The sequence below is a fragment of the Patella vulgata genome, chromosome 3 (assembly GCF_932274485.2).
Source record: "Patella vulgata chromosome 3, xgPatVulg1.2, whole genome shotgun sequence".
Lineage (NCBI taxonomy): Eukaryota > Metazoa > Mollusca > Gastropoda > Patellidae > Patella > Patella vulgata.
The window spans coordinates 76232138-76260028 of NC_065881.2; the positions used below are offsets into that span (position 1 = coordinate 76232138).

The following is a 27891-nucleotide window of genomic DNA, read 5'->3' on the forward strand; positions in this document are numbered from 1 at the left end:
GGCACATGGCCGTTACCATTTGGTTTCATGAACAAAATTAGGAGACAGTAAATCAAAGAGTCTGACGACACGGATCCATAATACATTTTTATGTTTAAATACCAAAAGTACATTGTATGGCTGGATACAAAACCACCAAATCTAGGCACCATACTGCATTGTATGACGGAATACAAAAACATAAAATATGGGCACCAAACTACATTGTATGGCTGAATACCAAACCACCAAATCTGGGAACCATATATTCTGCATTGTATGGATGAATACAAAAGCATAAAATATGGGCACCAAAATACACCTTTGCTGCTTTGTCTTCAACTTTTATTATCTTTAAAGGTTTCTGTAAAGTGTATTTTGAATTCATAGTGAGTGACATTTTAGCTGTGTGTCGGTGTCGCATTCGAGGCAAGGTTATGCTTGCTCTGGGTGTTGGTATTTACTATGAAATATCAGATGTGGATTGTTCCCTTGTCGATTTGCTGAATTCGTATAGGACAGCGAAATTTTATATTTATTCTGCCGAACCGTGAGACCTGCACTGACCACTCTAATGTTTCTTTATGGGTTTACGCAAGATGGAAACGACAGATACGAGGACCTGATTTAGTCATTAATCGGGGTTTTCGAGCTGTCAGTTAAACCCATGATCATTAACCAAAACTGTATCTTAATGCAACAGAGCACCGTTTATTAGCTAAATATTGTCTTCAGCGTGTCGAAAGAACAAATTAACAACATGAAATATATATATATATATAAAAATATATTAGCCCGAGAATAAGGCGAGTGAGAAAGTTAGCCATATTATTGATCGACTTGATTTACATCGTATATTAATCACTTTTATATTGTATTTTGTAAGCGTTTAATTTGATGACCCTTTGGAGTCTGGATGGTCGCGTAAACTATTGCCGTGTTACGTCATATTAATGATAGCCGTGATTATCGTGATCAGCTATTATCACGTTTTCTATTTTACTTCCCCAAGGTCACGTGTTATTATAGAACATATTGCTATATTTTTGTAGTGTAATTGATAAACGCTTACGGTCAATGACGTCATTGTTAATTGTAAAGATGTATTTGCCGGTATTATAAGAGGAATCATATTACCGTGATATCATCTGCAATAAAACATAGATTAAACACGAGATGCTGCGAATTCTTTTCTTCTGATTTTTTGTTTTTTTGTTTTTTTAAAGCAACGTGTTCTGTTACATTCTCGATTTGTATATGTAGAGGCTACATATTGCTCTTGCTATTGTTATATCATTTCGAACAAATTTCGAAGTTAAGCGACAAGTTACCCCATGCCCCGTTTTCTATTGCCATTTTCTTATATGGGGATTCTTTTACCTGTCGATACGTCTTCGCTACAATAGGAAGACCCATCGGGACTAACAATATTTTATTATTATCATCATAATATTGTCATCGCTAATTCTGCATTAACTGTATTAATATCTCTATTCCCCAAAAATCCGCCTATCGGGTTCTCGTAATATAGCATTTTTCCAATCTATTCTTGCCTGTCGACCCAGTGGGATATTTTTTTTCGGGTTTGGATGACCCTAAGAAAGAAACCCAGGACGATCATTTGAAAGATTCGAATGTAATTATTATTTTCAGAATATTGTCGCCCCTCTGCATTCTAAGAAGTTTAATTGTCTTTTATATATACTGCTCCGTATTGCATGACATTTCGAGCGAACGTTTTATATACGAATCTCTTAAGCTGTTTTAATGTAACAAATTGCACTTTTAGACGACTTTGCCATGAGTTTTTTCTCGGAAACTTGTTGCCTCCGCTACGTCCGACAAGACTTTCCCTTTCACCTTCCATTCAAAATATCCATTGACCGCCCTTGCATACGTTTTTATGCACCAGCAATATATTTAAAATATATTTAAAATGTCACTTCTTCTTTGATATGGGTCCAAAAAAAAACAAATTATAGCACTTTTAATTATCACAACTGTTTTTTGTTATTCCTTGCGGTAGCCTACTTTTACTTTCGGTGTATCTCATCAACAGGGTCTGGTTAATTTCTAAAAACTACTAATGAAATTAGTCTGAAATGTCTATCTTGATTAGAATGATGATTATTTCGATAAGCAAGGCATGATTTGATAGACTAAATGTTTAGATTGTATTATTGAGATTGAAATGACAGCTATTTTCGGTTAATAACCAGAATGTTTTTTTCAGAGACTAGTGCAAAAATGTTCGGTCAATGTTTTTAGAATTCTATCAAACATAAATCTTAGCGTACGTACACCTATGTCAATAAATACAAGAACAGAAGAAGATCATTTATTAGTTTTGTGAATTCCCTTCCTTTCACTAAGACAGTTATATAGAAATGTATGGCATATGTATAATTTCCCAGTTTTGCAGATTTACCCTTGAAATACGAGGGTTGAGATCAGTGCAGGATTGAAATGAAGAGATGCACTAAGCTATTCCGCTTATGAGGCTCCCTCCCACCCCCTCACCCTCACGACTAGAGGAGAGAGAGACAAGAGAAATGGGGTTTAACGTCCACTCGACACAAACTAGGTCATTTCGGGACTAACATATGGTTTAATTTTATTTCAATAATTCGCTTGCGCATAGGGGTCTTTAGCAGTGGGAGGAAAACGGAGGACCCGGAGAAAACCCACGAGGTTGGACAAGCGACCCTACTCCTTGTCACGTACAACCGGGGATTCGAAACTACACCAGTCGACTAAATGACAGACTTTATGATACAGCGCGCGCACGCTAACCATTCACCCCCACCCCCACCCCCACCCCGACCCCCCACGACTGGTATTACCTATACCAAAAAGACTCTTTATTTCGAAAATTTTCCCTGCAACCCAGACACTGAACCCTGGGTATTTTCATCTGTTTATCAGGTCTGTGTGAAATACGGCACCGGAACATTCCCTATACCAAAAAGACTCTTTTATTTCGAAACTTTTCCCTTCAATCCAGACACTGACTGTAAGATCAGGACGGGATCAAGTAGAGTGTTTGTTAGTACATATAAATAAGTTCAGATGAATCGACTAATATAGAAATATAACAAGCTTACAACCGGTGTCAAGGATTTCCTCACTATCATCTCGCTTCAATCAGAAATAGTTTGACATCTACTGTTTGACTCTTACACGTGGTTACCACCTTTCATCCTTTCTGGTTAGGTTAGTCGGGTACAAATATATAGACAAGCATTCGTCTCGAAAGGCCCTACCCCGCTCCCGAGCCTTTCCTTCCGGGATTACCACCTTTTCATTCTTTCTGGTTAGTTGCCCCTACCCCACTCTGGCCGCCTTTACTTTAATAATATGAACATTGATTGCGCCACAAAGGAACGTGTTCTACGCGTAGACAGAGCTCACACAACCTGCAGTCTGTCGGACGCACTCAATCACCGAAGAAAATTCCTTTCGGTGGTAAGACGTTCGGTGCACCCAAGTCCAAATTAATGTGCCGCCTGGGGGACCCCCACTCTATATATGAATTCCTCTTCCGAAGCAAGGAAGCCATGGTGGCTAAGTTGGTAAGGCGCTGTATGGCGTATGCCCGTCTTCATTAGCCCATTCAGAGCAGAACAGTAGGACGTTAAACCCCATGCAGGTTGAATGATTTTTAAATTCACAAATATGTTAGACCAGAAACCGATCCACTGACAAAAAAATCATCGTTGTATGAATTATGAATGGATTGGGTTGTTTCAATACCTTATAATTCACTAGGTGACATTGGCGACCATTTTGACATAAACCAAGGTCGGTAACATGTTAATGTTAGTAATGATATTATATAATCGACTAGCGTTGTTCCAAGACGTATGTGGTTTTATCTATTGATTATAGTTACCCGTCGTCTGCCAGGGATAGACTGAGCAATGAAACGAAATGGGGCATAACGCCCTACTGTTCTGCACCGCCTGGTCTAATGAAGACGAGTATACGCCATTTATGCCATATTTGGTGAATTGGTAAGCAAAGCAGTCTCCGGAGGTTTGGAACGCATGTATACTCTAGAAATTACCATTTACAGTCCTTTTTTTAAAATAAAAAAAAAACATTTATCACGCCCGAACCCCACCTCGTCCCTGTAGCTTACGTAAAACTAGGTGGATAACCTTGAATAGTTTCTGCACTGGTACTGTAAAATAATTCATGTCTTGTTCCATCCGCATACCCTTGGGTTCCGCAAATGTTTCCTACTGATCGACATAAGAAGCGTGTGTGTATAGTATAAACTCTACATATGGGCTCTCATGTGGTACACGAAAGGATCCGAGCTCGGGACACAGTGGCCTAACAAAAGATCATTTTTAACGGGCGCCCAATTTTATGGGATCTTAACAATATGTAACTGTAATCTCTAATTATTCTGCACAAGGTTGCCCGGGAATTTTTTTAGGACATTTGTTTGCAAGATTATACCAAAAGTAACACAGTATAATTCAGATCCACAATTTAACGGATTGTTCGACTGTTCTTTGAGATTTGTATCTCTGGGAGCTTTCTTCATTCATTCTTTAAACCATCCAGATATTTAATATATAGAAAGCGGGGGAGGCTGCTTTGTGTTACTTTTTGATCACGCAAGTCTGTTCTATATTTTGATTACAGTATTTCCAACCATGTTTTAAATAAAGATCGTGGAATCCCTTACAAACTAAACAGCTTGAAATATTTGATAAAATTCCAAGTTATTTTTTTCCCCCGTTTTGTGTTAAAATGTTTGTTAATTTTGGCTGATCGTTGATGTACAACCAGATGTCTGTTTCTATAATGGCAACCATTATATAATGGCGTCTGGAAATTAACGCAGGATAATTAGATGCATGTAATGATTATAAATTATTTAAGATTACGGTAGCTTCGATCTCCCCTGATGTATTCTCTGTGTTTCCACCTTTTCTTTCCGTGTGGATGTCTGGTAATTCATCATCTTGTATTAATTCGTAAAGCTTAATGCGTTATATCACTTCCGCTGAACAGACAGCAGGAGAAAGGGAAATGGGCGGTTTTGATTGGCGGTAAATATTAGCGGAAGTATGTAATAGCCTCGTGATGAGAAGATAAAGGTAAAGGAAGAGAAGATTATACAGTCAACATTTTTCTAAGATGATCAGTCAGGAATTACTGCACGTGTTGGCTAGCTGTGCGATCTGCTCACTCACAGATATATACGAGATATTTATAGAATAACCTTCACGTGCAAGTACATCATACATGTGATACACATTCCCGCCTTTTTATCTCGCATCACTAGTTTGACTTTTACTAAGTTAGGTTTAGTTTACATGGTAATGTAGTCCGCTGATAACCAAAATGTTGACCTTTTGTTATAAGGTCAATCACAGAAGTTAATATAGGAATAGTTTTATTGAGTTCGCTTTGATAATTAAAACAAGTAAAGGTTAAGTTAAAGAGATAAGACTCTATATTTTGTGCCGAATAGGAAAATTCCACTCTAGTGTAGGCCTAGTATAGAAATGTACTAAAAATGGTTTCTCTTTTAATCCTTAACACTCATAACTTCTTTCAGAATAAAGTAATTTGACTGAAAATTTTCAATATATTCATTTCTCATTGTCTATTTTGAAACTATTATTGCAAGAATAACCAGCTCTTTATCCAAATCTTACATAATGCATCTTTTATATAGACCTTCCGGTGAGAGGGATTATGGACCAATAGGACATGAAATGAAATGGGGTTTAACGTCCTATTGTGTTAATAAAGACGGGCATACGCCATACAGGGGAATGTATGCTGCGAGGGGAATTTTGCCCGATAGTGGCACTACGGCCTGCTTTATTTCGAATTCCAACTGTCAGGGGTTCTTTTACGTGCACGCCATTATGTACACGGGCCCTCGATTTTTCGTCCCATCTGAACGACTATACGTTGTCCCTTGCCAGGCCCTCTATCCTGCCCCGTGAACTTTCTCGGCTAACACCGGGATCGAACACGAATCATCTTGGTTAGCGAGCAAACGTCTTACTTGCTGAGCCACCGGGGCTCCCTTATATAATAAATAATGGTTTATGCTATATCTATTGGCAACCTGGCAAAACCTTATTACTGTATATTGTTATTATTCATTCTATGATCGAGAACATGGCAGAACTGATCCTGGTTTACAAGAGAAGTAATCAACCGTGTTGAATTAATATTTAAAACAGTTAAAACTTAGTTTAAAAATCAATAATCAACTCAACCGTGACAGAAATAGATTATGATAATTTTCAGATTACAGTTCAGTAGGATGGTCAACAGGTTCTTGTGAAGCCTGGTATTACTGGGGACACCTGTTCATTTGAGAGAGGGAGAGAGAGACAGAGAGAAATGGGGTTTAGCGTCCACTCGACACAAACTAGGTAATTCCGGGACTAACATATGGTTCAATTTTATTTCAATAATTCGCTTGCGCGTAGGGGTTTAGCAGTGGGAGGAAACCGGAAGACCCGGAGAAAACCCACGAGGTTGGACAGGCGACCCTACGTCTTGTCACGTACAACCGGGGATTCGAAACCACGCCAGATGACTCAATGACAGGCCTTATGATACAGCGTGCTTGTGCTAACCAATCGAACACCCCCCCCCCCCCCTGTTCACTTGAAAGGAAGGGAATGGTGATATACATGAAAACGTAAATCACCGATCATAAATATTTTTCTGAGTAGCCTATAAAGTTGGTCTGGAGATCGTATGCTATTCTAGAAACAGCGAGTCACTACTTAACAATAAATAGTGTGACTGGGATAGGATTCAGATCTGTCATCTGATTGTGAAACTACCGTGAATAATTCATAACAGTACCGCCATTTATCCATTGGGTGTACTTTTTAAACAGACTTCGATCGGCAGGATAAGTTTTACAGTATTGACGCAGAGGGAATTCGCTAATGCAATCGACTAGACAAGCTAGGGGGGTATAACGCCCAAGAATAATAATAGTACACACGAAAAAACTGCAATATAAATGAGTTCATTATTTTATTTAGTAGTTATGTTTTAGATAATTCACTAATGCAATCGACTAGACAAGCTACGTTCGAAATGCAATGAATAGGGGTATAACGCCCTAGAATAATAATAGTACACACACGAAAAAACTGCAATATAAATAATTTAATTCTTTCATGGTAATAGCATTCAAGACGTTAGGAGTAGGGTTTGAGAACTGAGCTCCTTTTGCGCACAGAGAACTATCTACTTCGAGAATAGATCTCTGCCCTGAATGGCCGCCATATTGAAAAATGAACTGTCTTGTTATGCGATTGTTATCTGTTTCACACCTTCCATGCACACAAAGACTAAACAAACATTTTCAATTAAATTCATTATGGAAAATGGAAGCGGGGAAATGTATCGAATATCGAATATGTGAAATTCACGGTATTTTGAGGTTGTTTTGGGCGTCGAGCTTCCACTTTGCAAAATCCTGACCAACTCCATGAAATTTTATATTTAATGAAGCCGTAGACTGGAGAAGGTGGAAGGATTCTATGTGGCAACTGTCTTCTCGAGGATCTGAAGATCCTTGGCGGATCAGTAAAAAATCGAAGAATAAGTAAAGAATCCCCTCTAACCCAAGAAGAACAACAGAGGCTAGTGTAGATTTAGGCGAGATTTAATGATAACATTTCGGTCTTTATTAGACCAGCATCAGATTTTATATGTAATTCATTCGGCGGTATTACTATTGGACAACACTACATGGAAATCTAGGAACTTCTTTATCACTTCTATTTGATGTCTAACTGTACTCACTGTAGGTGGTTAAAACCATTTTACTCCAGAAAAAGCGTTCGTTCATTGGTCAGGAGAAAAGGAAGGTCAGGGGAATACAAATATCTTAAAGCTGTTGTTAGACCTCAGAGGTGAACTGGGTGCCCGTAGCCAGCGGGGGGCAATTCCCCCCTGAAAAAATGTTAACCCCCCCCCAAAAAAAAAAAGTTGCCCACCATTGCTCTAAAATACCTACTGTAGAATGTGCCCCCCCCCTCCTCAGCCTAAAAACTTCACTGCCCCTCAGTGGAAATGTATAAAAGAAAAAGAAATGAAGGAAATGTCTGATTTTCATTAGACGGAACATCCTGGCCACGCTGCTTTTACATATAATACCGCTGACTTGCTAAGAGACACGTTACGAAGCAACGGATATTCTAGTCATTATAGAATACAAGATGTCAGATGAAGTCAGCAAGAAATTACTCATGCATACGTCGTATTATCTTGTATACTAATTGTAGATGATGTAGTAATGAATTATGTTAGTGCGAGTAATAATATATCAGTATACATCATTAGCGTTATTTCATACTCTCATTTATTGGCAACTTAGCAAAACCCTCGTGTAAGCTATTCTACATGAAGATATACGGCTGGGGAATCGGATATCTATTATTTCATTCTTACAGATTTACCCGATACACAGCCTTGGTATTTCCAGACACACTAGAATTCTACAAAAACGAATTACTCGCCGAGCTACCTGAAACTATCTTTATTCATAACTTTCAACTTTCAACTTTTTTATTTGCATATTACGTCCATTAAGAACAGTACACAAAACATACACAGACATCAATACAAAAATATATTTTACATCGAATAATATATTGGATGTCTGAATTAAATTATAACGAATTAAAATAATTTTACGATTAGTGATGAACATATTGTCAGGTTTGGACTGCTTGACATGCTATAGGAGCTATAGTACTCTCAAACCGCTTCCTGTCTCTGAATCTTGCAGAAAAGTGGGACTACGCCCCTTTCTTTCAGAAAACACACCATTGTTTTCGATGTGAAAGGCAATGTAAAACTTCATCAAGTGAGAAGACAAAATGCCTAGTAGTATGTAATTTACAGTAGAAGCCATTTCATACTGATATTTATGAATTATTAATGGAATTTATTTAATGAACCATTTTAAACAATTGCCCTTTTCAATGCACTATTCATTCTCCCTATGGCATGCGTTATTTTTCTTTGATAAGATACGAGTTGAAGTAATCAGATTGTTCCACGTTTATTAACCAGAAAGGTCACTTGACACAAGGGCATTCCGCTATTAAAAAGGAGACAATAAACTTGCCTTCTAGAACATTGTTTCTTTTGGCGGAGAAAGGGAGAGGGGGAGAGGGAGGGAGGGAGGGAGGGTCGTGGAAACTAGTATACAGTCCTTAAAGAGAGTGAGGGCGAGTTGTGGAAACTACTATACTATTATATCAATGGATGTTTCCATACAATAAAAATCTTATCTTATCTTATCTTAGTATACATTTTCATCCGAAAAGGTTTTGTTGAACTTTCCATATTTAAGTATGATAACTACTGTTCTAGTGATGATCAACTAAACAATATAGTAATTAGAATTGTTTTAAGTAGCTAAGTCTCTAACTTAATATCATCCAAAATCTTCGACATTGAAAACACGATTTATTTGTCGGTTTAAATCAACATTGATGTTGTGATCTTACCGGGAAAAGATGGCCTTCTGATATCCAATATTTAAAGACAAAATAAACATTTTACAATTGGTACACGAATCGTGTACCAAAATGCGTTTCAGCGCTATTTGTAATAAGGGACTCGAAAAACGTGGCTAGGCATATTCCACAAGTCATTTGACGCTATATTCTTACCTGGAGAGCATGCCCAATAAATACTATCGGCGTAGACTAGAATAACCAGACGCCAGAGATTGAAATTCGATTGAGAATACTGGCGTATTTCGCCGAACCTAACTGATTAGAAATTACAGTAAAAACAGAAACGATTGAATGTAATTCAATTTATATACATTCATATTACATTATGGTATGCGTTGCGACCCATTTGTGTCAATTTCTAGGTCCCAAATATTAGCGACTTAGCTCCTTTAAGTTGTTGGGGATTAACTACTTTACATAATGGTAGTGAGGCAACTGGTAGATTTGTTTGTTTCTATCGATGTGGGAACTTAACAACTCAAAAATATATAAACCTAAGAAACAGCCAGTTCTTTAGTAACGTTGACTAACTATAAACGTATCAGAAACCTGACCAGTTGTTCTCGTATTTAGTTACAACCCCCGTATCTATACTTATTATTAGACAATGAAATGAAATGAAATGGGGTTTAACGTCCTACTGTTTTGCTCCGAACTGGGCTAATGAAGACGGGCATACGCCATACAGTGTGCTATGAGGGAAATTTTGCCCGGACAGCGGCACTACGGCCTACTCAAGGGATCTTTTACGAGAACGCCAATGTGTACACGGGACCTCGGATTTTCGTACCATCCGAACGACTAGACAGCTTTCCTTGTCAGCCCCTCCACCCTGCATCACTGACAAGGGAGAACCACGCTGGAAAATCTGGATGAACTTTCTCGGTCAATGCAGGGATCTAACACCCGACCTCCAGGCTAGCGAGGCAGCGTCTTACCCACTTAGCCACCGTGATCCCCCATTCATTAGACAGAGATCGCCCCTATATTAATACAGTACTTAAAGATGCATTATGTAAGAGTTAGATAAAACGCTGATAGTTCTCGCTATAATAGTTCAACGATAGATAATGAGTAAAAAACATATTGAAAATTTCAATCAGATTACTTCATTCTGAGCGAATTTAGACTTTTTGAAGAATAGCGTAGTCTCAATTTTCATTGCTACAGATCTTACGATAATAAACAAAGTCTCGATTATCCATATTTCAATTAAATTATTAAATGGCGCCCGTGTTTCAGTCCGTTCAAAATCACAACCATGCGATGATCTAGAGGGTTGATTATGGGCTTTTCATGTGCATAAATGTCTAAATAATAGTTTATATAACATTGAGGCGAAAAAGAATGACCTGCAATGGGCAGATTTAGCTCTTACACATTGCATGTTGAGAGAGAGAGAGAGGGAGAGGGAGAGAGAGAGAGAGAGAATTCAACGTCCGGTGATCCAGTCGACACAAACTAGGTCACTTCAAGTCTAAAGTTAAATTTTATTTCAAAAATTCGTTTGCGCGTAGGGGTCTTCAGTTGTGGAAGGAAACCAGAGGACCCGGAGAAAACCCACGAGGTTGAACCGGCGAGAGAGAGAGGAGGGGGGGGGGTAAACCAGGATAAAGAAGACGGGTATACTGATCCTCTATTACATGAGAATTAATCAACCGTGTTGAATTAATATTTAAAACAGTTTAACTAAGTAGAAGAATCGGTAATCAACTCAATCGTAACAGAAATAGACTCTGATGATATTTAGATTACAGTTCAGTAGGATGGTCAACAGGTTCTTGAGAAGCCTGGTATTACTGAAGACACCTTTGTACTTGAAAGGAAGGTCAATTGGGTTTAACGTCCTACATTTCTGTACCAACCTAGTTAATGTAGGGTGTTATGAAGGAAATTTTGCCCGGACAAATATGATTCCGCATAACCTTCGGTCGATTTACAACTGTCAATGTTGTTCCGTGGACCTCGTGGGCCTACCCGAAAGACTAGACACTGTTCCTTTCCGAGGAATTTTCTTGGCCAAAGCTGGGATCGTACCCGGGTATTCTTCTTCTATAGAGAACCAGCCCCTTCATCACTGAGGTAAGAGCTGTATGTAACGTTACCCTCCCTGGGCTAAGGAAGACGGACATACGCCATGCCATTTGCTACGAGGGAAATTTTGCCCGGACAGCGGCGCTACGACCTACTCTTATATCGAATTCTAACTGTCAAGGGATCTTTTACGTGCATGTCAATGTGTACATGGATCGGGTTTTCGTCCCATCCGAACGACTAGGCAGCTGTCCTTGTCGGGCCCTTCGTCCTGCACCACTGACAAGGGGAAACCACGCCGGAAAATCCCGAATACCTTTTTCGGCCAACACCGGGATCGAACCCGCGACCTCCAGACTAGCGAATCAGCGTCTTACTCACTTAGCCACCGTGACTCCCCCTCCAAACACCCACGTGAGCTATATATAGGGCAGACGAGACATTAGGCTACATTATTAAAGTCAGATATCATTTATTAATTCATCCACCTGCTACCTTAAAACAACCCCTACACTATTTTAGCGATGATGTTTCTAATTTTAGAGATAAATGCAAAAAACGTATAGTATAGATCTTGTTATTGATTTTGAAATGTATTTAATTTAGTCGGATTCCTGTCGGTACAGATTTTAATATAAATGTAAATATATCTGAAATCGATACGAACAAGTAGACTGAATCTTAATCAGGGTATTTGCAGAATTTCTGGTTAAATTTTAAGCAGGTTAGTATTCTGTGTTTCTGTGTGTATTTATGTCTGGTGCGGTTCTCCATGTTGTAGAATAGTAGGTCTCAAATCCAATCCCCTCACCCCCCACCCCCCCCCCCCCCCCGCGATTTAAACTATTGAATAAACAAGTAAACCAAAAGCAAAAAACAATATGTTGGCGATTTAAACTCCACGCATTTTAGGAGTAAGCAAAACCAGCCCCCCCCCCCTCCTATTTTTACCCATTAAACGCTAACTCAGTAATGGTTTGGACCTGTATTTCAGAAGATAACCTCCACTCTACAACTTCCTGGTAGAATCGTCGGCCCTGTGGTAGAATGAACAGGGGGATATGAGAACGTTAATAATTCTTGATAAAACTTTTTAAAATTGTTAAATTGTTTGCTCCACAGGATGACATGATACATTTCCGTGGTTCTAAAAAAAAACTATGACATCGCTTCCAATAGCATATCTTGGGTAGGGAGGGTAGCCGACGCCAGGCCGGACTTTTTGGGGTGGCATTTCTGGTCTCTGGCATCGAAAAAGAAAGCTGTTTTTCTCTCTGAAAAGTAGGATACAAAACGCCCAAAACAATATTCTGTTATCTTCGGGTGGCTATGGGCAGGCTTGGATAAATCTTGCATGGGGTCCCTGGCTGCATCGGGGCATTATTATTCTGGGCATTGTCAGTTACACTAACACAGATCCAATTTCTAGGTCAGTAGGGTAGATATACTTATTTTACGCAAACATACAGAACATAATAAGTGATATATTCATTTATGGCGGGCGAAGAGTGACGGGACCTGACGGGACAGGAACTCTCTGTATGCAACTGATATTGGCTGCTACATAGAAAACCACCCAGCAATGAAGCATAGCAGAGTAGGAGAATGGCGTTTGAATCCCTTGTGATTTCATATACGTTTTTATTGATTTTGGTTGGAAAGAACTTACAGCTCTGAATTTGTGAAATATGTCATATCATCAAGCTATTCTCAAACAACAAACAATATGAATTTGACCTAGAAATTATTAATCGTGAACAGAGTGAAGAAAAATCAATTTCTAGTTGTATTTGATTGAAGTGGATTTATTCAGTAAAATTGTAGTAGTCGTATAGTTGTATATACTATATATTATATTGTTTATGCGCCATTTATTAGAATAATAAATAAAATGATATTTTTTTTTTTTTACTGAATTGGAAACATAAAATTGTATAGTGAATTGTAGGGAATTCAAACTAAACAAAGACTGATATAAAGCTGAAAATTTTATATTTTGAAGACATTTGAAATTGACCATTTTGTACGGAAGTTAAACATAGCATTTTGTAGGGAATTAAACATAGCATTTTGTAAGGAATCGGAACATTCAAACATAACATTGTATAGTGAATTGAAAAGAGAATTATAATTAAATAGCAAGGAATCAAACATATTTAAAGAATTGCTTTAGGACAATGAGATGATGTTGTTGTTCTTAGTGTTTAAAATCCGCTTCCACCGAAGGTGATATCGCAGACAAGTCTTATCTTTCTCTTTTTTTATTATCTTAACGCACGTGTCTTTCCTGTGGGAGGAAACTGGAGTACCCGGAGTAAACCCACTATAGGTTGAGAAGGCGCCCCCTATCTCCAAACCACATACGCTCACACCAGGGATCGAAACCACAATCGCAAGCCAGAGGTAACCGGCCAGCTAGAGGTCGAAGCGCGGCACTCTAACCCCTTGGCCATCCCAACCCCCGATGAGATGATGATGACGATGAGAAGATGATGACGAGGACAATAAAGGTTACAACATCGATGCATGTTACCTAAATAAGTATAACCATAGAAACGGCGATGCCTGTGGAGATGGTAACTACTACGTTTGTTATGGCAACGATAATAGATATAGTAACGACTAAGATAATTACTGACAAAAGTTATTAATGTCATGGTAACCACAATCATGGCCCTCTAGCTTTTTGTTTCTTATTCAAAATAACGAAATTATGGATAATTCATTCAGTATCACTTGTAGTTAATGAGTCTCTCGACTAAGCCGTTAATGTTTGTTATTACTCCCGAGACCGCGAGCAAGTCTACGAAGGATGGTGTAGACTTGATTATCATTTATAATTCCCGCAAGAGGCATTTGTTTGTTGTTATAAAATTATGTTAGTTCAGTCAAGTTATATAAGTTGACGTTCATGAATTATAACTAAAAATACGTTTTGTAATATTTCGTGTTTCAAGTTACGTAAGCTATAATTAAAATGAATTTGTTTCAGTGACATGTAACAGATGTCAATATCCTGAAATCTAATCATAAAACTGTCGGTGTATGCACCCGTCGAAGTTTTCATTCGCGGAAACAAAGAAACGTTTTATTAGTCCAATAAAGAGTGTATACAGAGAATAAAAAGCAATTGGGTAAACATATTCAGACTAGTATCATGATTCAGTGGTAATGCACGTTTAGGGTAGAGGAGATTTTCATCATCCTAGGTCAGTGCTTATGTGGAGACTTAACCTCTCCCCCAAATTCTTAAACCTAACCCTGGACCTAGACCCGGCGCTTTACCCTAACCCTAACCTACAATCTCGCCAAAAATCACGTGCCCTAACTTTATTTATATCCCAGAGACCTTGACGAAAATTGAGTTGGCCTTAATAAATAGATCTAGCCATCGGGAAAGCTTATTCTGACGGCAGCATTGCATAATTTACATGCCGCCCGAAAAGGGTGTTTTATGTAATAAAATAAAATCTATCTTTGATATCAAGGTAAAAGAAAAACCGCCCCCCCCCCCTTTGCTCTTTTATATTCATAATAACAGTAGTGACTGAAGGATTGATCGGGGTAGTGTATGTTTTCTCTTTCCAGAACACCCAACAACACTTCTTTTTTAAGTCCACGGTTTTTGTTCTGTTTTGTACATGTGAATACAATACTTTATAAGCCAGGATCAACACTGGTATAAGGCGCGTGCGTGTTGTTTGTGTGTGTTATATCTGCATACAGCTGTTGATGACGTCTGCTATCGTATATCATCATACCTATATACCATGAATGTGCATGCACGTTCTTCACACCAAACGTTATTTAACACCAATCCAGTGTACCATCAACGTTAAATACATATACAACCCGTCTTTAATCAAATTGAATATAACTGTTCATCTTTACCAATGACTGTCGACTAGTCGTTCGAGTGGGACAAAAACCCGAGGTCCCGTGTACACATTGGCGTGCACGTAAAAGATCCCTTGACAGTTGGAATTCGATATAAGAGTAGGCCGTAGTGCCACTGTCCGGGCAAAATTCCCTCCATAGCACACTGTATAGCGTATGTCCGTCTTCATTAGCCCAGTTCGGAGCAGAAACGTAGGACGTTAAACTCCATTTCATTTCATTTAATTTCTTTACCAATGACATCCCGAAGAATTTGGCCATGTCCTACAAAACTGTAAAATACGTTGCTTTATACAGTATCTTCTTTCTGTCATTCGCCGAACTGTGGTCGTTCGGATGGGACAAAAACCGAGTTCTCGTGTACACATAGGTGTGGCCGGGCACGATTTCGCTCATAGCACAATATATGGCGTATGCCCGGCTTCATTAGTCCAGTTGGAGCAGAACAGTAGAACGTTAAACACTATTTAATTTCGAGGATCGGTAATTTTGTTTTCTGAATTAAGAATAAAAAAAACTTGGTGTTTATATCTAATATCAACTTGAAATGAGTCTCTTGAACAATTGATGGCCGAATGGTTAAATGCGCGCGCGTTAGAACACAAGGTCTGTCATTGAGTCAATACAAGTGGCGTGGATTCGAATCCCCGCTTGTGACAAGGAGTAGGGTCGCCGGTCCAACCTCATGGATTTTCTCCGAGTCCTCCGGTTTCCTTCCACAACTGAAGACCCCTACTCGGAAACGAATTATTGAAATAAAATTTAACCTTAGTCTTGAAGTGATCTAGTTTGTGTTGACTGGACGTTGAACTCTCTCTCTATCTCTCTCTCCCCCTCTCTCTCTCTCTCTCTCTCTCTCTCTTAAACAATGGCGTCTGTTTACTAATAAAAATAAAACAGTGTTATATATTTGTATAGTTAGAACGTCTCTGCTTAATCTCATTTATTTATATTTAGAAAGGTGGTCGTCTGGAGAATATATATATAATGACAGAATCTGTAATTATTGACAATAACAACATTCTAGTTTTCAAGTCGAGTTCATTCATATATTTATTTTTAGTTTTCATGAAAAGACCAAGGCCACTTATTTTTTTTTTATTTTTTTCATTATATCAAAAACATTGCACTTTCCAGAAGGAACTAAAGAAGATGATATACGTAAATACATAAGACATTGTGTTGGTGAGTGTGTGTGTGTGTGGGGGGGGGGGGTACATCGATAAAGTTATATTCTGAACTGAGACAATGATATGTACTGTCCGATTATAAATCAGCGGCAATGTATCGCTCTGGTTCCTATTGTTGCTTCTTATCATTCCGAAAATAAATTAGTATCCAAATTCACTAATTCACAGGAGAGGGAAGATATAAGATATACTCTTCAAAAAAAAGTAGGTGATATTCAGAAACAATACAAAACTGCGGAAATGCACTGCTGTTTTTATTAGAGGTAACCAGTGTATGTTAATAACAGGCCAATTGCCTATGAACATAAACAGTTCATATGGGCGGCTTATCTGACGGCCCCATTTCATTGGCAAAGAGATACACTGTCAAAAGTGAAAATGGACGTTTTTGATTTTTGTCTTAGTAATGAGTAATTGCTCCACAAATCCTCAGACATTCAGCAATTAGTCGTGGCATGCTCCTAATCAACCGTCCAATCACGATTTGGGGCAATCTGACCCACTCCTCTTGCAGTGCCACGGCCAATTCTTGCAGTGTTGTCGGTTGACGTTAACGTCGACGAACACGTCTCTCGATCAAATTAAACGTAACACACTAAAGCAAAGATACGCTAAACAGTAAATCTCATGCAAGAACCGATAGGAAAGCAAACATGGATAGGATAAACCAGCACGCGACAGTTTTCATCAACCCTTCCTTGAAGTGTCAAATTTGACAATGAACCCCTCCCACGTGTATGGCGCTATTGCGTGTCGCATGTGCAGCTTAGTGGTTCTGATGGGGCGATAAGTTCTTCATCTGTGAACATACTCTCAAAGCATGCAAGTGTCCATGACTATTTATCATATCACAACCTGCATAGGTATTTGCATTTCAATATCCCCTACTTTTTTGAAGAGTATATAACCGAACACACAGCCATTTTTAAAGCTTGATGGGCTGGGGGCGTTGAGGTTGAGAATATGATTATACAGTAAGCTTAATTATCTCGAATCAATCTTTCCATGTGCCTTATAAGACAGATAGCTCTTCATTTAAAGTTTCTACTTGAGAGATAAACTATGCTTACTACTTATCTTTTATTTACCTCAGTTTACATTTTAACTTAAACTTGGCTGTATACAATGAGATATAAATTATCAATTTGGAACTTAATGTACTTAACCTGTTTATTTTGTTAGCAACATAGGAACGTAATGTAATTTAACAAATTAGTTTATTAGCAACATTTCAACGTCATGAACTTTACAAATTCAGTTGGTTAACATCATTGTGACTTCATGTATTTCACAAATTCGTTTTGTTGTCATCATTGGGACGGCATGTACTTTACCAGTTTATTTTGTTATTATCATTGGGACGTCATGTACTTTACCAGTTCAATTTGTTAATATCATTGGGACGTCATGTACTTTACCAGTTCATCTTGTTAATATCATTGTACGTCATGTATCGTACCAGTTCATTTGTTAATATCATTGAGACGTCATGTACTTTACCAGTTCGTTTTGTTAACATCATTGGGACGTCATGTACTTTACCAGTTCATTTGTTAATATCATTGGGACGTCATGTATCGTACCATTCATTTGTTAATATCATTTGGACGTCATGTATCGTAACAATTCATTTGTTAATGTCATTGGGACGTCATGTACTTTACCAGTTCGTTTTGTTAATATCATTGGGACGTCATGTATCGTACTAGTTCATATGTTAATATTTTATTTTGTTAATATCAGTTCATTTTGTAATGTCCTCAAACCACAATACAGTTAATTGTATTGACTAGATATAGAACTTACGAATTATACTTATGCATAAATAATATGCTTCTATAATGCATGTCACTGAAAACAGTGGGAATAATAGTCACGTGATACACATGTTGTATAAAATATATCAAATTATATCATATATGTGCGATTTTTGAAACAGGAGAGCTCCGAATTATACATTTGGCCTTTAAATTTGACACAAGTCAACTGTTCCCTATATTTCTAATTAAAACTAGTCTTTTACAATACCTCGTTTCATTTTGAAGTAAATAATTACACAAAAAGTCACGAATAAGATAAATCATAAACAGTAATTTCACTATGCCAAATTATAAATCTGTTTATAAATGAAAACTATGTTTTATTTTCATTACATAGACTCGACTGTTACTTCTATATCAACACACTACCTATTTTTAAAATCACACTTAACTCTTTTTTTCATTACACAATGTTTGATTTATTTGAAAATTAATGGTTAATATTGTTCGTGGTTATCATTAAGTATGATAATCAAATGAAGCCATCGCTGAACTGGGTTCGAAGCTGTTATAGAGCATCGTATGTTATTTAGTCATTAGGCTATATATAGAAGTAGCATTCTAGTTATAAAATACTCTACTATGTATCGTGTTATAAAATCCTTTGTATCAACCTTGATATAAACTGGTACATGTACTTTAGATATAAAATATACTATGTATTGATATAACTAACACCCTAGACATAAAATAGTGTGTATTAGGTTTTGATATAACTAGCACTCTAGATATAAAATATACTATTATCAAGTGTTAATATAAATTGCACCCTAGACATAAAATATACTATTATCAAGTTTTGATATAACTAACACACTAGACATAAAATATACTATTATCAAGCTTTAATATAACTAGCACTCTAGATATAAAATATACCCAAGAACTAATATCCTAGACATAAAATACTATGTGTCAAGATTTGAAATAACTTTCACCCTAGACATAACATATACTGTGTATCAAATTTTGATATAACTAACACTTTAACATAAAATGGACTATAATATGTATAAGGTTTTGTTATAACTTGCACCCTAGATATAAAATCTATCATGTATCAAGTTTTGATATAACTAGGACCTTACACATAAAATCTACTATGTATATGGTTTTGTTATAACAAACACCCTAGACATAAATTATACTGTTGTAGGGTTTTGGAATAACTCTTTAGACATACAGTATACATAATAATATACTATGTATCAGGTTTTGAGCACCCAAGACATAAAATATATGCATGAAGTTTTGATATAACTAGCACCCTAGGTCTCATGTACTCAGTGTCTACATCTGTAACCAATGGCATTGCCAATGGTACAATATATTTTACAAGAAAAAACGTAACTAACATTATACATTGCATATAAGTATTCTATAGGTTTCACAAGAAACCTATACATTATGTAGCACACATTGTAGATGTCTTACAGTTAACATTATAGATATCTACATTTTTATCAAAGCTAGCATAGATATATGCATCGCATATTAGTATTTAGAATGCATCGCATATTAGAATTTAGTATGAGGGAAATCTGTATTAAGAAATAGTTGTATTTGTATAATACACTATTTTTTCTGTGAGGCCCAACATACATGTATTATACACCCCTACCTGGGTGTACATGTATATACATCCTACCTGTATCTGTATGTAAAGGTATTTTACCTGTAATAGGGTGTATAGATGACCCCTTCTATAGTTTTACCTGTATTTGTATATAAAGTTTTAATTGTAATCAAGTGTACGTATATAGATATTTGTGTACACTATTTTTTCTGCGAGGCCTAACATACCTGAATTAGAAAACTCTTTGTAGTGTTCTACCTGTATCTGTATATAAAGGTATTTTACCTGTAATAGAGTGTATAGATGCCCCCTACTAGAGTTGTACCTGTATCTGTATATACCGTTTTACCTGTAATCGAGTGTATGTATATAGATATTTGTGTATTTTAAGAATGTATGGCGTGTTTATTCAAGTCATCAACTAGAAGAATTAAATAAGTGAAGGATAACAGATGTAGCTGATTAACTGAAGCTACTAATAATAAACATGACGTCGTATTATCTCTTAACTCGCCCACTCAGCATTATTATATATCGTCTCTCTTTCTCTATGTCTCTTTAAATAGTTACAGCGTGTTACACTCATGTGATGCTATTAACACATGTTCAGCTAGTTCTTCTTCCATCCATCTACCTGTCTCTACTATTTATGTACTTAAAGTAGCTAAGTCCGTAACTCAATATCATCCAAAATCTTCGACATTGAAAACACGAATTTTTTTGCAATTTAAATCAGCATTGGTGTTGTGATCTTACCTGGAAAAGATGGGCTTCTGATATCCAATATTTTTAAGACAAAATAAACATTTTACCATTGGTATACGAATCGTGTACCATAATGCGTTTCAGCGCCATTTGTAACAAGGTGCTCAAAGAATGAGGCTAGGCATATTCCACAAGTCATGTCGAACGGTAATATCATATTCTTATTTGGAGAGCATGCGCAATAAATAATATCGGTGTTGACTGGAATAACCAGACGATAGAAACTGACTAGCGGTTGAGACTTCTGGCGTATTTCGCCGAACATAACTGATGACAATTCACAGTAAAACGAACACGATTGAATGTAAAACAGTTTATATAAATTCATATTACATTATATGTGTTGCGACTCATTTGTGGCAATTTCTAGGTCCAAAATATTAGCGATTTAGCTCCTTTAAGTACAAAAAGATCGGTAATAGGGAGCCGCGATTCAGTGAGTTAGACCGTGTTCCCGTCTTCATTAGTGGGCTCGTTCGTTCATCGGGTTATACGTCCGCTTCCACACGGGTGATATGGTAGACAAGTGTTTCCTAAGAAACTTGCCAGAGAAGCCACATAGTAGGTTTAGTCCATTAGTAGGCCTATTCGATCTCGTTTCCTAAAGACGAGGGTAGCGTCCAAGGTAAAATTTCATCCAAAGGAATTGTTCCTGGTTCTAAAAAGTAAATGGCGAGAGTCTTGTCCGCGTTGCCACCAATGCTCTTGTCTAAGGATTTTAAGCCCTAATATATTTCATTACAGATGGATTAATGGCAGGGTCGCATTAAGATTACAGGGGGTCTACAGCTGAAAATTTCGCCGGGGTCCTTGCATCTGCAGTGGAAAAGAGGCATATTCTGGTCATTGTCCGTCACACTCCCACAAATGCAAAATGTATTTAAGATAGATTTGTTTGGCACAAACATATACAACATAATAAATCACATATTTATTTAGGGTACAATTTTTTAGAACTAATTTGGGGGCACTTTTAATATTGGGGCTCCTGTTTGAAGCACAGCCCCCCCCCTCCCTCCAAACAGCTTTAATCTGACCCCGATTGTTGGGGTAGAGTTTGGTCACTTATCATAATCTATAGGTCTTTGCTATAATTTCGGATTTATGAGAAGTCGCCTTTAAATAAGTATGTCCAAATTAAAGGACCATTCTACATGTACATCGTGACGTTTTTGCTTTAATTTTGGATTATGAGAAAAAACAAACAAACCCGGGAACCAACATTTTTTAAATGTCGATGGCCAAAGATAAGGTGATATTCTACAAAAATTGCTGAGCTTAACCATGGGGCATTTAATTTTATAAATTTTAACCAGCCATTGTAGTCACGAGGTTTTCAAAGCACAAGGTTATTTATTTACAAATAACAAAATTTGATCGATCTTTTACTGTTTAAATACAAATATAGTTGCTAGTAATAATATATGCTTGTATAAAGAAACTTAAACTAATTGGGTTCCTCCTTCAAACTGCCAATTATCTTTCAAATTTGGAATTATCTATAATTTCCAATGGAACACTGCCTTGGGTGTGTATAGGTCGAGATCTTTGCTTTAAATAACAATTCAAGCTCCCTAGTTCAGTACTTTGACTAGGGCTAATTAGTGTTAATTATAACTGTGGTAGGCTATTTTTACAAGCAAGAACACATATGGGCATTGGTTATCCGTTTGCTGTGGGAGCTAATAATACAGCTTTAAACGCCCCCTAAGTGAACACTGCCTAATTACTGGACGATCGGAATAAGGCGGGAAAGGTATTGCGTGGGCGCATGTACTATCTAGTGAGTGTAAAAATTTACATTGAATGGTTATAATTGGGTTTAGGTTAGCTGAAGAATGAAATAGGGATTTTTAAGTGAAACTAACCAATAATACATTCTGTAATGCCATAGAAGTAGCCTATATATTTCGGAAACTAAAGAAATATCCTGTCAGCTATCGATCTGGGTTTCAGAAACCTCTCAAGGTCAAGAGAAATGACAGGCAGCGGATTTAACAAAAAATCATTTTTTCCATAAGATATACTGCATACAAAATATGATACCGAACCAAATGGTTTATGTTGCGAATTTTTCAATATCTGCTCGTCACAAATGAAATATGAAAGTAAACGAAACGATGTGACCTTTACTTATTTGAGAAATATATAACCTTGACCGAATGCTCAATGACTACCATTGCCAACTCGACGAAGTCCTTGGGACATTCAGGCTCTGTACAGGATATACTCTGCGTGATATAAAATATGCGAGGGCAGTGAAAAGGCCAAACCAAATATGAAAATACTGAGTTAGGATGTCAATGGTAGCCTAAATCTCTCTGAAATTTTTGGGCCACCCACAGTTGCGGGGCGGATCCTGTGGATCAGCAGCGTTTGCACACCCCTCAGGCCGGAACTTGCTAACAACAACTGGTAAACAAAGATGGGTGGGGTACATGAATCATTTCTTGTTAATCATTCATTGGCCTTACTGCCCCACCTCCACTGATGCCATTAGTTGGTAATGTATGCTGCTGTATGTATGATACATTAATATAATATTTTGTTTATTTTTATCAGAAGAATTCCTCAAAGAGAAGCAAGTGGCACCAGGTATGGACAAAAATAAAAGTTTGAAGTTTTTCTTTCTTCCCTGTTTTTTGTCGTAGTTGACCCTCTCCGTATTTTTCTTCTTACGTCATCGAACAACTTAATATTTCACCCAATAGTAGAACCTGTTGTAAAAATCACAAGAAACATGGTGTTGCCTTATTTGGTTGTTGCATGTAGGGATTCATATTTAACCTGTGACCCTAAATCAGATATGTATGGCGGGGGAAAAAAACCCCAGAAGGAATAACTAGAATAAATTTTGGTCTTTGGTGAACATAAATTCTCAACTCTCTGTTGGATATAACAAAATTGACATTTTACATCCAGGTTGTCAAATTGCCATATCAAAATTACAAGATTCTGTTTGAAAAGAATCATCCCAATACTATACATATTATATATCATAATAATTGTTGATTTTCTGATAAAAAAAGGCTTACAGTGGAATTATTAAATTTTTAATTTCAAGCTAAAAATTTATTACATAGAACTACATGTATGTAAATGCTAGATGGCAAACAGACTGTTATGGTAGTCCAATTGCATGAGAATCATTTTACCTTAAGAGGGTCTACTACACATAAAACAGGTAATTAAACAAAATATTCAATTTATTGAATTATCCATGATGCAACAACCAAAATGGTGCCACCCCAGTCCAGCAGATCTGCTTTTCTGGTTTTGTCATTGGATGGTTTAGATATTGTGTTATTAGGCTTTTTGTTGATGTTTGGCGTTTTGGTGAAATATTGTTATGGCTTTTTACAGTTTTCTAGCACATTCACAATTGTTTCATATTTCATAGTGTCAGAAAGCCCAATTCATCATTAGCTAAAATCTTTAACAGAATTGGTTAATAACAGATAGGGGGGTGGTTGAAAAATACATTAATTTTAGCCTTGTTTTTATAAGGCCTAATATTCAATAAAATGTTGGAACCCCAATCAAAATAAAAAAATTAAATAACACACAGCTGCCAACAGTTAGTTCAAGTTGGCAAATAGGCAGCCCTGTTCTTGAATTAAATCAATTCATATATACCTCTGTATGAATTTCTATGATGTTAGATAAAAGTATACCACAATTTTCTAATCATTTGAATATTAGGTATTTGTCATCTTTCTTATTGTAATTAGACAATATTGTAATGTTTCAAGTTGTAAATGTCAAGTTTCTATTATCACTTATTACTGTTCATCTCACTTTTTTGTACGATCACGTTCAGTTTTTTTCTAAAAGATACATTTATGGCAAATTAATGTTTTTTAAGCATTTTTTGCATTATATAAAATAAAAACTGCTTTTTAAAGCAAATTTTTACAATCCCCATTGATTTCTTTGGTTTCTAGTTATACTCCTAAAATAATTGGTTCAATAATATTGGTAAAATTTATTAATTTAAATAAAATTAACTGCTTTTATTGTGTGATACTCATATCGCAAAATGGCTTAGTACTAATTTTTGATAAAATGAGTACTAATTTCTGACAAAATGCTGCTTTACGTTTTTGAGAATTTGGGTTTTGAAGTGATTGTAGATATAGATTTTATTTTTTGAAGTGAAGTGATGTTAATGAAGATATAAACCCCAATAAACCCTACATAATTCAAACAAATACAACAATACAACAGTTGTAAGTTTGGAGCCAATTAATATCCATATTTACTCTTGTCAAGTTAAAAGAACTGCAATACATGTTCACCTTTATCAGTCATGTTGTAATATTTCTCACCCTTGATGGTGTAATGATGATTGATACAAGATACAGTCATCTCTCAGATAGTATTTTGCCACACAAAAAGTAATATTGAAGATTCCTTGTTTGGTAGCCATTCATCATGGCATGATCTGTAAGGTTTATAATAGCCAATGTTTTAGTTTCTGTTTGAGCAATCTGTACATGGTTCAGTGTCTGGCTAATACTCTCTGTATATTCCCTTACTTATATACAGGCCGTAGCCAGAGGGGGGCAATGGGGGCCAATCTCCCCCCCCCCCCCCCGCCGAAAAAATGTTTTGCCCCCCCCCCACGAAAAGAAATTTGCCGACCATAGCTCTAAAATACCTACTGTAGACTGTGCCAGGTGTGTCCCCCCCTAAAAACTTCACTGCCCCTCCGAAGCTAGCGAGCTGGCTACAGGCCTGCTTATATATACAGTACCATATCAGTATATCAATCTCAACATTAACTTTAAAAAATATAAGTTTTCAATGTCTTAATGTAACAATCTGATTACATGTGTATCTAAAAAAATTGTCTAATCCATTAAACTTTGAAACAATAAGGGGGTCAAGGTGACTAGGTGGGTAAGACACTGGCTCGCTAGCTTGGAGGTCGGGAGTTCGATTCCTGCATTGGCTGAGAAAGTTCATCCAGATTTTCCGGCGTGGTTCTTCCTTGTCAGTGATGAAGGACGGAGGGCCTGACAAAGGCAGATGTCTAGTCGTTCGGATGGTATGAAAAACCCAGGTCCCATGTACATATTGGCGTGCACGTAAAAGATCCCTTGACAGCTGGAATTCAATATAAGAGTAGGCTGTAGTGCCGCTCTCCGGGCAAAATTTCCCTCATAGCACACTGTATAGTGTATGCCTGTCTTCATTAGCCCAGTTCGGGGGCAGAATAGACGGACGTTAAACCCCATTTCATTTCATTTCCCTTGAAACAATAAATGAACTATCTGCGAGTCCAAATGCTTTCATGTTAAATGCAGAAAACATTTTTTTTTTTTCAATTTTCTAATGGATTACAGTATGGGAAATGTTACTTTATGACATGTTTAAGATTAATACATATACAAATGTGTTGCTTTTTGCAGTTCACCATGATTTCAGATTATTTGTTTAAATGACATGTCTAGGATTAATATATATATATATATGTAATTTCATGGTTCTCCGTGTTTTTAGATTAGTATATAATTTGTATTACAATGTTTAGTGTTTAGCATATGAAAAACACATTACACTTACATGATATACATGATATAAAAATGAAAGAGAACATTAATAGCCCGTTCAGACGATTATTTTTAAACCAGTTCATAATCGCTGGTGTTTTTAAGACAGCATCTTGTTGCGTTCACATGTACTATATAAGCCAAACCAGTTTAACTATTCTGACCTCTGCGGTCGGAGGTTCAAGTTAACTACGCATGGGTAGCTTCATATTCTTTATTCGGTTCTCGCACGCTTTTGATAACATTGGCACTGTCTGACCCCGATATTTTCACAGGAATGTAACTTACTGTGGACTGCACATGCTCAAAGCAAGCTGGAACCGGGGTTTTTAAGCCAACCCATTCAGGCGGCTAAGATGAACCATTTTAAAATAAAGCCTTCTCGAAGACAGGTCATGAGCTGGAACCGGGGTTTTTAAGCCAACCCATTCAGACGGCTAAGATGAACCATTTTAAAATAAAGTCTTCTCGAAGACAGGTCGCGAGTTGGGTTTTTTAAACTGGTTTATTTTCCCCACATTTGCGTTCAGACAGGCGTTTTAAACCAGTTCAACTTAAGCGTCTGAATGGGCTGTTAGTCCTTGTTTTAGAACTATATAACATCTCTTTTAATCAAAGTCAGAAAGCCAATATGGCTGCCAGTATTTGGAGTAAAGATTATTTTTGATTGGATGCCAGTATCAGTAGTTACTTAGTACGAAATCTAATTAATTAGCCAATCTTTTAGTCGCAAACTTCACAAGAACATACAAGATCCAAACTTGCCAGAAATATTACCACAAGATACTGGTCTCATTCAGGAACGTACGATTATCTTGCGGGCAGTATTTTCTCACTGATGTTTTCCAACCAATCAATCTGTGATGTACAAATATTTTCATAAGCTGAAACAAAACGTTTTTCATTGGTCTAACTGTTTGTGAATCTCGGATGTCGGCCACGTAACCCTGGGTCTTTGAGTTTCTCAAAACATTGAAAAATGATCAGACTTCTGACTTGCAAACTAAGAACTGGCTTCCATTTCAAATATGAAAAAAACTAACATGTAACACTCATGGTAATTTAAAGATTATCCATTAGAAGAATGTTGAATATTAAAAAAGAATTCTGTCAAAGAACAACTTCACATTTCCTATTATATATTGCAACATTCAGACTTTCATTATCTGTTATTTCATAATATTTTTTTTTACAAAATATTACAACATAATATTAGAAATATGAATAAATAAAATAATCTGATGTGGACTTGTAAAATGAAAAATAAATAAAGGAATTGTTTAATGTGTCATAAGTGGGAATGGACGAGGCTATGCTATTTTGGGGGGAGGCGGAGGAGGAAGGTATTGACACCTCATCACCCCTTTGGAAGTCCCCAAAATACCACTTAACAGGCCTAAGGCCTCATCACAAAGCTGTTATATTCTGGAAATTGTTAAAATTATGAAATGAGTAGAATCAGGGTAGCAAGATCAACGCAAATGATCTGTGCCTGTCCACCCCTACTCTACTTTTTGAAGTTCCCCATACACCACTGAT

General features: G+C 36.9%; 1 protein-coding gene across 2 annotated transcripts in view; it reads left to right on the forward strand.

Annotated features, from left to right (window-relative positions):
- The window catches only part of LOC126816128 (junctophilin-1), an 85048-nt gene that overhangs the window by 7883 nt on the left and 49274 nt on the right, over positions 1-27891 (forward strand). Inside the window, exon 2 of one of the 2 annotated variants that reach the window (XM_050542333.2) lies at positions 23360-23392. The exons of the other annotated variant lie outside the window; for it this stretch is intronic. Within the exon in view, the coding sequence (XP_050398290.1) occupies positions 23360-23392 (33 nt within the window). The remainder of the gene's footprint in view (positions 1-23359; positions 23393-27891) is intronic. 2 annotated transcript variants of the gene reach the window in all.